General features: G+C 41.3%; 1 protein-coding gene across 2 annotated transcripts in view; it reads left to right on the top strand.

Annotated features, from left to right (window-relative positions):
* Window positions 1-11,538, top strand: part of zswim6 (zinc finger, SWIM-type containing 6) — a 56,363-nt gene extending 44,825 nt beyond the window's left edge. For both annotated transcript variants that reach the window (XM_053516210.1, XM_053516209.1), the window contains exons 10-14: window positions 1,487-1,622; window positions 6,749-6,906; window positions 7,545-7,708; window positions 8,147-8,228; window positions 8,598-11,538. In XM_053516210.1, the coding sequence (XP_053372185.1) occupies window positions 1,487-1,622; window positions 6,749-6,906; window positions 7,545-7,708; window positions 8,147-8,228; window positions 8,598-9,463 (1,406 nt within the window). In that variant the 3' untranslated portion in view covers window positions 9,464-11,538. The remainder of the gene's footprint in view (window positions 1-1,486; window positions 1,623-6,748; window positions 6,907-7,544; window positions 7,709-8,146; window positions 8,229-8,597) is intronic.
* The last annotated feature ends 1,504 nt before the right edge of the window (window positions 11,539-13,042 follow it).

Here is a 13,042-nt window from a genome sequence, read left to right as displayed (position 1 = left end):
TATTTCGCCGTAAACTGCTGTGTGTACCCAGGGCTTCGTATATCAGTTACCATGGCCCATTGTGCACGAGTGTGTGTGTGTGTGTGTGTGTGTGTGTGTGTGTGTGTGTGTGTGTGTGTGTGTGTGTGTGTGTGTGTGTGTGTGATGTGGCCTGCGGTCCAGGGCCTCACGGTTGAAAATCATCTAAATAATCTAATGACAGGGGAAGCAAAGCCTTTACATATGGCTTCTGGCATGGCAGTTTATCTTGTAGGCCAGTGTAAGGGGGGGAGAAAAAAAAAAGAAAAGAAAAAAGCCTCACCTACTTGAAAGTGGCCTCACACTTTCATCTGGTTTGGCGATGAGAAGAAAAGACAGGCTTGAACAAACGAGCTCTAAGCAGATTAGCGCTGATGCGGTGTTAACTCCAGAAACGGTATGCGTTTAGCCCCGAGTGGGGTGAGATACGAGGGAGCTGAACCCGTTCCCGCCCACTCTTCAAGGAATTCTGGCCAATCCTGCTGCTTCCTGCAAATTCTCTTCAGCAGGCCTGCTGGTTCCTGCAGTTGCGATTTGTTTGCAGTCTTCTTCCTTTCTGTTGGAAATCGCAGTGACCTTGACCAGGGTAAAGCAGTTACCGAACATCAGTGAAAACATTCTTTTTTTTTTATCTTATGTTAACGAACGTCGTTATTACTACATTGTAGTACTTAACATAAATAAATAAATAAATAAATGAAGGTGTGGTGGTAGTAGCTCAGTGTGTTAAGGTTCTGAGTTACTGATCCGGATGGCGGAGGGTCGGGCCTCAGCTCTACCGCTGCCAGGCCCTTAAACGAGGCCCTTAACCATGCCTGCTCCAGGGGCGCAGTATAATAAACCACTAACAAGAAGCTGAGAGATGTGAAGAATAAAGAATTTCACTGTACAGTATATGTGACAATTAAAGGCTGAACTTATAAGATATTTATATCTGACCCTCTGGTGACCATGAGGGTCAGGGTTTGAGTCACATCCTTGATGCTTTTTTTTTGTTTTTGAAAGGTTTTTCTTTAGAAAGATCCTCATCAAATCAGTGAATATTTTTTTTCATCTTTTTTTTCATCTTTTTTTTTTTTGCTGAGGAAGAAAAATGTATGTAGGAGCAAAACGGCAAAATCTGGCAACCTGTGGTGTCAGAGTCAGCAAATCAATATGTAAAAGTGCTTTTTATATTAAGGAAAAAAGATTATAGCATGCTACACAGTTACTGAGGATAAGGTTTGAAGTAGGTGTGTGCAGAATCCTATTACTTATAGGTAATTACATACAAACATCCATTATATATCCATTAGACATAGCATCTGTATAATATCCAGTACCACAGGTGTATTGTGCAGAATCATGTCCTGAAATGTCTCAAGTTGTGTGCATTCAGTGATCCTAAAGTACTCTTCAGAAATTAGACATTGTGTGTCTGGATATGAGAGTATGCACAGTATCCTCAAGTGTGAATTTCTCCCTACAGGTGGGCCCTACAGTGGTTTGGGGGAAATCATCTGCAGAGAGAGTGTTCCAATGCACACATTTGCCAAGTATCTGTTCACCTCCCTCCTACCTCACGATGCCGAATTGGCATACAAAATTGCACTGAGAGCAATGCGGTAAGTGTATACACACACACACACACACACACACTTGTGCACTCACTCTGTTTTCTCTCTCTCTCTCTCTCACACACACACACACACACTCACACACACTCACACACAGCGCCAGCCTTCCCTTTCCTTCCTCCGAAACATGTTATGTCTGAAGCACCAAGAGAAAACAGCACGGCTTCCCATCCCATCTATATAACCCCCCCCACCCCCATCCACCCCCAAGCCTGTCTGCCTGTCTGTCTGTCTGTCTGTCACTTAGTCCTACCCTTTCCCACCCTTCAACATTTGTGTGTGTGGGTTTGAGATTATCTGGCTCATTGTTTAATCGGAATGGCACCGTTGGCTTGAAAATCTGCTAAATTATTCACTGCTGCTGAAAATGAGTTTCAGGGGAAAAAAAGAAAAGAAAAAGTGGGAATAATCAGTAAAGAACCGAGTCTAATTTGGGATGGGAAAGTAGTCGTGTCGTTTCCCCCCTTAATGTGGATGAATATGTGTAGGGGTTGTGAAGTAGGTGTGTGTGTGGGTGTGTGTGTGTGTGTGTGTGTTTGCTTCATATACACATAACCGTGCATGGACAAAAATTTTATTAAATACAAAACACAAGAGGAGCGATTTAAAGATCATAGACAGAGATCTAAGCAAAGTTGCAGCCTAGAGATGATTAAGCAGAACACAACACGGCTTATCAATCAACTATCGGTGTCAAGCCGTCTGTATTACTAAAGTGTTGGACGCCTTGTATATGATTCACCGCAACGAATCGGGTTCCTTAGATCAGACTACGCAGCAGGGGTCCTCGGATTATAATTCGGGTTTTTGTTTTGTTTTTTTGAACCCTGCCAAGTCTAGATTTATTTTCTGACTCTAATCCTATAAACTATGCAAATATTAGTTTTGCTGTTTAAATTTGTATATTCGTTTAAGATTTTTTTTCTTTCTTCCCAGAGCATATTTAAGGTCCAAGTTAATATTATTTATAAGCTTTAGAGTAACTGGAGTTTGTATTAAACCCATTCACTTTAAATGACCAGTCAAGTAGGGTAATAACTATAATATGTCAATCACAGATATCATAAATCGCACAGTGGTGGGTGTATTTTCACCCCTCGAACATATTAAAAAAAAAAAACATAAAAACTACTTCTCAGAAGCTCAAGCACACACTTGCATGCTTGGAATTTTTTTTTTTTTTTTGAAGGACAGAACAGTACAAGTAGCTTCGCTTGTGGTTTTAATGAGAATGGTTTCCTATAATAATTGATTTCTGTATGCTGAAGCCATCTCCTCCTGTCACTTCACTTCACTCATCTATCTTGTGTTCAGAGCTCTGGAGTCTAGATGTTAGCAATTATGTCCAAATCCTTCGTATGTATGTATTTATTTATTTATTTATTGGTTAAATGGTACATTTCCATCCCGAGGTAAAAGCCTACTACAGTCTGTAAGAGTGTCCTCATACTTAGCAGTTTTGGCCCCACCCTTAAACGATGGATCAAACGATCCGACAGGACCAGACGATCCGATATATGAGCGCCCTCAGAAACGAGGCGCTCCAAATCATTTCGGCCTGCTGTGGTGGCCTTATTAAGCATCAATCGTGTTTGTGGTGCAGGGGGTCGATGCGGTTAGGAATAAAGGTAACCAAAATCAGGACAGTTAAACACTGAGCTTTAGTCATGTTTTTAAATATAAATATAGATGCACACACTGATCAGCCATAACATTAAAAGCACCTAGGTTCTGGGTTCTCCAAAAAAAGTGGGAGAACTTGCACCATAATTTTTCACCATAATTTGCAAATAAATTCATTAAAAATCCTACAATACGATTTTCTGGATTTTTTTTTCTTCTTATTTTGTCTCTAATAGTTGAAGTATACCTATGATGAAAATTACTGGCCTCTATCATCTTTTTAAGTGGGAGAACTTGTACAATTGGTGGCTGACTAAATACTTTTTTGCTCCACTGTATTATATATATATATACACACAGTGAGGTCAATAAGTATTTGATCACCCTGTGATTTTGCAAGTTCTCTTACTTAGAAATCATGGAGGGGTCTATAATTTTCAGCATAGGTGCATTTCCACTGTGAGAGACAGAATCTAAAGAGAAAAATCCGGAAATCACATTGTATGATTTTTTTTTTTTTTTAATTTATTTGTAAATTACTGTGTCAAATAAGTATTTGATCACTTGAGTCAAAAAATGTTAATATTTGGTACAGAAGCCTTTGTTAACAAGTAAAAATTAACTGGGGTCAAACGGTTCCTGTAGTTCTTCACCAGGTTTGCACAAACTGCAGGAGGGATTTTGGTACACTCCTAGGGTAACCCTAACCCTAGGTATGGTATTATTGGGATGATACTCATCATTCTTCTTCCTCCAAACACGGCGGATGGAGTTAAGACCAAAAAGTTCTACTTTGGTCTCATCTGACCACAGGACTTTTCCCATGAGTCCTCTGGATCATTCAGATTGTCCCTGGCAAACTTCAGACGGGCCTGGACATGGGCTGACTTAAGCAGGGAAACCTTCCGTGCGATGCAAGATTTTAAACCATGACGTCTTAGTGTATTACTAATAGTAGCCTTGGAAACGCTGGTCCCAGCTCTCTTCACGGCATTGACCAGCTCCTCCCGTGTAGTTCTGGGCTTATTCTTCACCGTTCTTAGCATCATTGATACCCCATGAGGAGAGATCTTCCATGGGGCCCCAGTTCGAGGGACATTGACAGTCATCATTAGCCTCTTCCATTTTCTGACAGTTGCTCCAACAGTTGCTCTTTTTTCACCAAGCTTCTTGGCAATTGCCCGCAGCCCTTTCCAGCTTTGTGAAGGTTTACAATTTTCTTTAATGTATATAAAAATATCTAATAAATTTAGTTAATAAACTCACATATGTAAATATATATGGTACATACAAACATATAAACCCTCTTTCTCTCTCTAATATATATATATATATATATATATATATATATATATATATATATAAAATGTGTGTATATATAAGAATTGCACATTCTGCACCATCAGTCGATTTCTCTTCACAGCTCAAATCCCAAACCAGAACACTATTGTATTGTACTGAGATTAGATCGTATTAACTGCGGCTTTGGAGCTGAATTGAATCAAAGTAAGATCCACCTAAATTTAGGTGCAGCAGCAGCCTGAGGCTCGGTATTGACTCGCTCTATAAAAAGCACTTGCCATCCAAATAACAGCTTCCTGATCTCTGTATCCCATGTTTCCCTCGCAGACCCATATGAAATTAACACCACCATACTTTAATATACACTTTTACACGTATGGGCCTCTCCGAGTAGCCTGCAGTTCATCTTGCTCCGATTCGTCATTATTTATAGCACAGCGCACGGACTACATTATATTTTCATACAGTAACCTCTCAGGCTGTTGTGCCGGTATATTTAAAGCCTCACCCTTTTGAGATTCAGAAGTAGGTTTTGTATATGGAGCGGCCCGGCACGCCCAAATGCTTGCAACGGCCGAGTTACTGACATGATTCGGGCCAAACCAGTCCAATGTAAACATTTAGATTAAGCCTTTTTTAAAAATATAATCTTATGTCTTTTGCAAGTCATCTGAAAAACAGACTCTCGTTCAGAACTTGAAAGTGAGCCACATAGCCTCTTAAGCCATGGCCGTAAAGTAGGGGAGTGTATCCAACTGGCTGTGCATCAAGAGCAAATTACTATTGCCCTCATAGCGATATTTGATAAAGGATTGAGCGTCCGAACCAACAGCCTCCCTGCAGTGGTTTCTTAAAGAGCCCTGCTCTTTGTGCGAGTGCCGTGCCCTAGGCCGCCTCCGGGCTAAGGGCTTTTTGTTATTTATTTATTTATTTCTCCGAGCTTTAACTGAAGCAGTAATAACCATGGAAAAAGGACAGCGTGGTCTTTTAGAGCTGAGGGGGCTGCACTGCTCTTGTGGAGCAGGTGAAAAGTTCAGCGTTTTCCATGAGCTTGTGACCAGAGCCAAGTGTCGAGCTATGACCGTGAAAAAAAAAAGTATTTTTCTTTTGCATGCTTGCTTAGAGTCATTATTTTTTTGTAGGGATAAACATCAGTTCTGATCGTGATACAAATGAGATCACGCATGCGGGTCATGTATCATTTCCTCGGTGTTTTACACCATAACAGAATGATGTAATGTGTGTTTAAGTGTGTGTGTGTGTGTGTGTGTACATGTATATATACTGTAAAATAAATACGAAAACACAGAAGCCAACCATCAGCTGGAAAATTGATGCTTACGGTTTTCTGGGATTCTCAAGGGCCAAAGGTATTGGAACATTATCAGGAGTCTCAACAGTGAGACGCTTATTGAAGAGCTAAAGCTTCAACTTCAGATTAAATGCAGAGGACTCATATTTAAGGGCATGGTGATCTTGTATGTTCACACATTTCTGTCCACACTGTTGAAGCATCCTTGCTATAGTCCTGATCTCGCCCTGTTGGACTTTCACCTGTTTGGCTCCCTGAAAGCAGCACTACGAGGACGAAGATTCACTTCTGATGAAGGAGTGAAGACAGCTGTGCATTCCTGGTTCACAGCTCAGCTTTAAAAAAAAAAATAATAATAATTATGAGGGAGTACGAAAGCTCGTGGACAGATGGACAAAGTGTTTTAAAAAACAAGAAGATTATGCAGAAAAATGTATTACTAATTTTCTAAAAATGAATTAAAATGAATTCAGTGCGGATCGTTATGGACTCATCTTGTTCTTATTGTACACATGCTTGTTAAGCTTACATTAAAAGACTAATTTATCTAACCTGAACCTATGATGCCATTTTACACACACTTTTGTGAACCTAAAGGAAATTGATGTGCGCTTTTATACATTTTTTTTCCCCCTCCAGATCCTGAACAGTTCAACTGACAAAATATTTAAATGATATTTAAAACGCCACATGTCCGGTCACATTTGTTGTATTCGTTACTGAAGACTCGAACCTGATGAATAAAAACCTCCACACTGCTCAGTCTTTGTGCGAGGAGAAAATGTTCTACATGTTGCAATGTTTTGACAAATACAACGAGCACCGTTTTCATTCCTGACGTTTTTTTTTTTTTTGTGTGTTTTTTTGGGTTTTTCAGGTTACCAGTGATGGAGGCCGTTGCTCCTTCCGGAGACATGTCCCGGCCTCACAACATAGTGTCCGTCGTGCCCAACCGCTACGCGCGATGGTTCACCATCAGCCACATCGAGTCCCAACAGTGTGAGCTGGCCTCTACTATGCTCACTGCAGCCAAAGGTTAGACTCCGCCCATCCTGTCTTAGCTTAGCTTTTTTTATTTATTTATTTTTTTTAATGGAATTCCAGGCGTTGTGCGTCATTCCAGCGTTAAGTCTGGGAGTTTGACATGGTGCATGGCTCACACTCGGAGACAGTGTAAAACTTGAAAGCAGGGGACGCTTCGATTTGTATCAGGTCAACAGTGCGAACCTTTGAATCCTCCGTGAAGTGTGATGCTAGTGCTGACTCACTGTGATTATGCAGAATTGTGTGTGTGTGTGTGTGTGTGTGTGTGCGTGCTAAAGTGTCTCGTTGTCTGAGCGAGAGGAGGTGGCTTTGTAGGCAAAGGACAGGAAAGAAAAGGGGCTTTCCGTCATCACTGCTCGCATTCAGGCTAAAACGACAAGTAATTTGAAATTTAAATCGTAGCATGGAATTCAAATTTGTTTCAGTCAGAGATGTCTGCTTTACCGTTTATTTTAATGTTTTATATATTGTATGTTTTCCCCATTGTTTCCTTTTGCCTTATCATATTTGCAGCTATTTTTTTTTTAATGTCCCCTTTAATCCTGCGTTGTTCCTGACTAACCGCTCCGCTCTTTATTAGCGCACCTGAGAAGTAACCTTTTTTCTCTTTCCATCCGATTTGCTCTCAGGTGACGCTCGAAGGTTGGAAACAGTATTAGAATCCATCCAGAAGAACATCCACTCGTCCTCGCACATCTTTAAACTGGCACAGGATGCCTTTAAAATAGCCACGCTCATGGACAGCCTGCCTGACATCACTCTGCTGAAAGTGTCCCTGGAGCTGGGCCTTCAGGTACTCACACACTCACACACTCATGGCTGAGTTATACACTGCCTGGCCAAAACAAAAAAAAAAAAGTCTACCGCTCACATTTCATTCAGTCACCTTTAGCTTTGATTACAGCACACGAGTCCAAGTGTCCAAGTCAATGTTTTTTTTTTTTTTTTTCTTCCTCCCTGACTACATTTTTTTTCTTCCATAAAGCTGACGGTTCTGCACTGTCCTTCCTGGTTTCGATAATGTGTTGAAGGGTTCTTGACTCGGTTCCACTTTCAATTCTTCTTAGTTGTTTTCTTTGCTTGATGCAGTCCAATAATTTGACCTTTCTAAAATGGTGCCTTTTTGATTTTTATGACAAGACAGTGTATCATGCGTTCTCTTGTTTCTTCTTTTACCCTCTGGTGTTGTCTCAGTCGTCACAACGCCCTCTTTTCTTTTTTTTCCCCAAAGGTCATGAGGATGACTCTTTCAACGTTAAACTGGCGGAGGCGAGAGATGGTACGATGGTTAGTCACTTGCGCCACAGAAGTTGGTAAGTTCTTGAAATGTAAGGTTTCATTAACAGTTACATTGACGGCATTGGGGAGACGCCATTATCCAAAACTACCTGCGTTTCTCACGTTACACATCTGAGCAGTTGAGGGTTAAGGGCCTTGCTCAAGGCCCCAACAGTGTCAACTTTTGTGGTGCTGGGGTTTGAACCTGGAACCTTCCCAACAGTAGTCCAGTAGTCACCCTCTTGCTTTAACATGTTTGTGTCTTCCAGTCTTTCCCTGATTGTTTGAGCTCACCTATTCAGGTGGAAACGTATAATAACGCGGAATTCCTTTTGACAAGCTGCTTTGTTGTTCACGTCTTGAGCTTTTTGTACTGACTTCATTTTTTCCTTTGACATTTTCAGGCGTGTACGCACTGGACAGTATCATGCAGAGCTGGTTTGCCTTGTTTACTCCGACGGAGGCGACGAGCATCGTGGCAACGGCGGTGCTGTCGAGCAGCACGGCGGCACGTTTGCGTCTGGACGCCCGGCAGCAGGAGAAGCTGGCGAGCAGCGCACGGACGTTAGCGCTACAGTGCGCAGTCAAGGACCCAGCGAGCTGTGCGTTGTCCGCGCTGACCCTGTGCGAGAAGGAGCCGGCGGCGTTCGAGACGGCCTACCAGATCGCTCTGGACGCGGCACCGGCGGCCATGACGCACGCACAGCTCTTCACCATCGCGCGCTACATGGAGCACCGGGGCTACCCGGCACGCGCCTACAAGCTGGCAACGCTGGCTATGACGCATCTCAGCCTGGCCTATAACCAGGACACACACCCGGCAATTAACGACGTGTTGTGGGCGTGCGCCCTGAGTCACTCTCTGGGTAAAAGCGAACTGGCCAACATCATCCCGCTAGTCGTGAAAAGCGTCAAGTGCGCTACAGTGCTTTCGGACATTTTGCGGCGCTGCACGCTAGCCACGGTGCCAACCCCGCCTCTGCACGGGCGCCGGAACGCCACGCCCAAGTTGATGTCGCTGGACAAGGCGCCGTTGCGCCAGTTATTGGACGCCACGATCGGAGCCTACATCAACACAACGCACTCACGACTCACGCACATCAGCCCGCGCCACTACGGCGAGTTCATCGAGTTCCTGGGGAAGGCGCGCGACACTTTCCTCATGGCGCACGACGGCCACGTGCAGTTTGCACAGTTTATCGACAACCTAAAACAGATCTACAAGGGCAAGAAGAAACTCATGATGCTTGTGCGCGAGAGGTTCGGTTGATACCGAAAGGTCTCCTTTTCCTTTTTTTTCGTCTTTTTTTGACTCAAGTCTCCCTCTTTCTAAAGGAAAGCGACAAGAAGGAAAAAGCGGAACACAGACAAACAGAAAGAACATTAAAGCCACACCGGTATTATATGTATAGACTTTCTTTAGTTTGCAAAAAAAAAAAAAAAAGAAAAAAAGGAAAAATTGTCACATTGTGAAAGTTTTGTGTGTTTCCCTTTATTTGTATGGAAGTACGTGAGAGAGAGAGAGAGAACAGTAGAGAGAAAGAGAGAGAGAGGAAAGAAAAGAAACGTTTTGGTTTACACTGAGTATATGTTGTTCAGTGGCGAAAGCCCACATAGCACTCCAGATATCTGTCAACATTCACAGCCTCAAAGAGAAAGAAATATGGCTTTAAACCAAACAAAGCACCTCCATCCTAAGTGAAAAGTACCTCGTATGGCTCCAGCTTTACCCCCTTACCTTCCTAGTCCATTTAAACGTTATCAGTGTACTAAAGTGTTCAATACAAAGGAAAAACAAACTTAAAGAACCAGTTTGGGACATTTTTACTTTTTCATTTCCTTACCTTTTTTTGTTTTTGTTTCTTACTTTGTTCATTTTTTTTTTTTTTTTGTACCAGGCTCATCGTGTGGCTTTGCAGTGCTGTTCCTCCATACGCATGTCACACACACACACATGCTCACAGAACCTCCTGAAAACCCTGCTGTGCTTGCGCTTGTGGAAACTTAGCGACTGTCGACATACATTCTCAGGGATTTCTCAAGAAAAAAAAGGAAAAAAAAAGAGAAAAATGAACATGGAAAAAAAAGAAAGAATGAGAGCATTTTATTGTACTGTATATATGATAGTATATGTCTGAATATTGAAAAAAAATGTATACATTAACTAATTTATAAAAGAATATTCTATGTAATGCAAAATACTTGAAGCTGCAGTACCTTGGTTTAAAAACGAAACATATCAGAGGGACTTAAGAAAAAAAAAAAAAGAAAAGAAAGAAAAGCACGCCTTGCTTCAGGGGCTGGAATTGGGCAGTGAGCTTGGATGCTGGTACCTATGCAGAGCCACTTATCCAACTGCATGATCCACCTGGTATGTCGGATTCGTGTACGTATATACAAACGTTTGTGTACCCGGCGAACACCAGAACTGTACAGGGCACCAGTGTTTTCTAGATGACGGCGAAGCCAGAGCAACAAGCCTTAGCATTAATAAAGAATAGAGAATGCAAGAACCGCAGGCCCGCGTGCCTCAAAAATCACCTAGAGACGTAGATCCAGCAGAAACTGACTTTTAGTAATTTAACGTTGAAAGCAGCCACCCCCTCACTCTCACACACTCTCACACACACACACACGTTCATGTTTTGTTTTGTTGTTTTTTTCCCCACAACTATTAAGTCACGAAGATGCTCCATGTTTATGCACAATAACATGTACATGCCTATTCTGCTGACATCTAGACTTTGTGCAGGACAGAAAGTTACTGTGTAGGTCTGACTGTTCCGACATTTGTAATGCTTTTTTTATTTTTGTATTTATTCTCCTTGTTTTTTCCTTCGGTTCCTCTAGAATTCCTCCAACAAGAACAGCCTTCTTTCTTGCCTTGTCTTAACGCTTTAAAATAACCAAACTGGAGTTCTAACTACCAAACCTGTTTCATTAAAATGAAAGCCAACTGACTTTTGTTCCAACTTTTAGTGTCTTTAAGTTTAGCTTGAATGGTTCTATACCTTGTGCTTTAAAAAGCAGTTTTCCTATGTTTTTTTCTTTTTTTTTTTCTTTCTTTTTTTTTGGTGCAAAACGTTGTCAAGTGTCTCTTGTTCCCTTCCTTAGAGGTATGTCTGTAGCTCTTTTTTTATGGTTTAGAAACAGAAATATGTTCATTTTATTTATTACAAAAGGTAAACGATTGTACTTCATCACCCGTGTCAACATGCTCATGAAGTTGAATTTAAGATTTGATACACCGATATCGATTTATTTATGTAACTAAATCACTGTTTTATAAACTTGTTAATGATTCAACTTTTTTTGTTTGTTTTAATTAAAATTAGTTTTTTGAGAGGAAAACAAATGGTCTGACGTCATCTGTTCTTTTTAAAGCATTAGGGAAATTTATTTCCGAATTAAAGCGCTGTCGTTCAGCACCGAAGTCGGAATGGGTAGAAGGTATCTGGAGCTAAGACATAATTCAGTTCAAAGGTTTCCATGCGTGTGCGTAGATTTTTGGACAGTCTACACCATCATGATGGATTTTTAAATGAAGCAATCAAGATGCGATTAAAGTGGAGACTTTCAGCTTTAATTCAAGGGGTTTAACAAAAATATTGTCTTACCAGTTCAGGAATTGAAGCAATTTATTTTCCATGATTCCCTTTTTTTTTTTTTTTTTTTTTTTTTTACAGACTCAAAAAAAATTGGAAAATCGAACGTTAAGGAGTTTCATGGCTAGGTTGTTTAATGACCAGGATATGGAAGGTCTGGAGATGATTTTTGTATTCGATGGTTATTCTTGGGAGCTCTCAATGTGCGATGCAAAGAAAGCGAAGAAGGCCTTCATTTAGCCTGGAAACAAACAGTTGGAAAACTTTTGCAGTGGCCAAATTTGGTACAAGAGTGGTGCAACTTGGTGCATTCGTTATAAAAAGAAAAAAGAGGAAGGTATGGACTGGTAACTCCCAATATTAAAAGGAATTGACGACCTTGGGTGACAACTCAAGTAGATGATTGCAGCATTTTTCCCTTGGTGATGGAAAAAAAATCCCTTCATAATACGTAGATGTTCCAAGATCACTCTGGAGGAGGTAGGTGCATCATAGCCCAAGTCTACCATGCAAAATATTATGCAATAATATTAAGGTTCCCTTTGTGCCGGTGGTGCAGCTCTGGGACGTTAGTGGTGGGGTTGAGCCTCAATTGATTGTACTGTACTTGTTTATCCAGTATATCGAAATCGAAATAAGATCTGGGGAATTTGTAGGGCTTGACCTCTTTGCCTGCAAAGCTGCATACACAGCAGGCTGGGATGCACTGGGTGTTCTTGTACCTTTCTATCACCTAACCTACCTGTTCACCTGGTGACTGGTCTACAGAGGAGCAAACCACTGGTAAAGACTTGTTATAAAATATCTTACAAAAATTAATGAAATGAAAGACTTCTCAGTTCTGGAACAGTAGTCCTTGAACAGATCAAAGCATGATTAACTTGTATCAGAATAATGAGAAGGAAAGACTTTAGAGAAGGAAAGTAAGGGCAAAGATAGTCGCAAAAAAAAAACCATACTGCATAAACAACCTAAGAAAAGGAAACGGAATGTTCTTAAAGGGCCGAGTCAGTCATCTGACCTCAACCTAGTTGAGCATGCTTTTCACTTACTGAAGACAACAGGAAGTAAAGGCTGGGCAAAGAATTTCAAGGGAGGAAACTCAGCATTTGGTGATGTCCATGGGTTCCAGATGTAAGGCAGTCACTGACTGTGAAGGATATGCATCCTAGTATTTAAAATAATCCTTCGGTTTTTCATTCTTAATTCGTCTATATAACTTTCCAGCCTGTGAGAATGGAGGC

This window comes from Clarias gariepinus, chromosome 17, assembly GCF_024256425.1.
Source record: "Clarias gariepinus isolate MV-2021 ecotype Netherlands chromosome 17, CGAR_prim_01v2, whole genome shotgun sequence".
In the NCBI taxonomy this organism is placed as follows: Eukaryota; Metazoa; Chordata; class Actinopteri; order Siluriformes; family Clariidae; genus Clarias; species Clarias gariepinus.
This window is presented reverse-complemented; position numbering and strand designations above follow the sequence as displayed.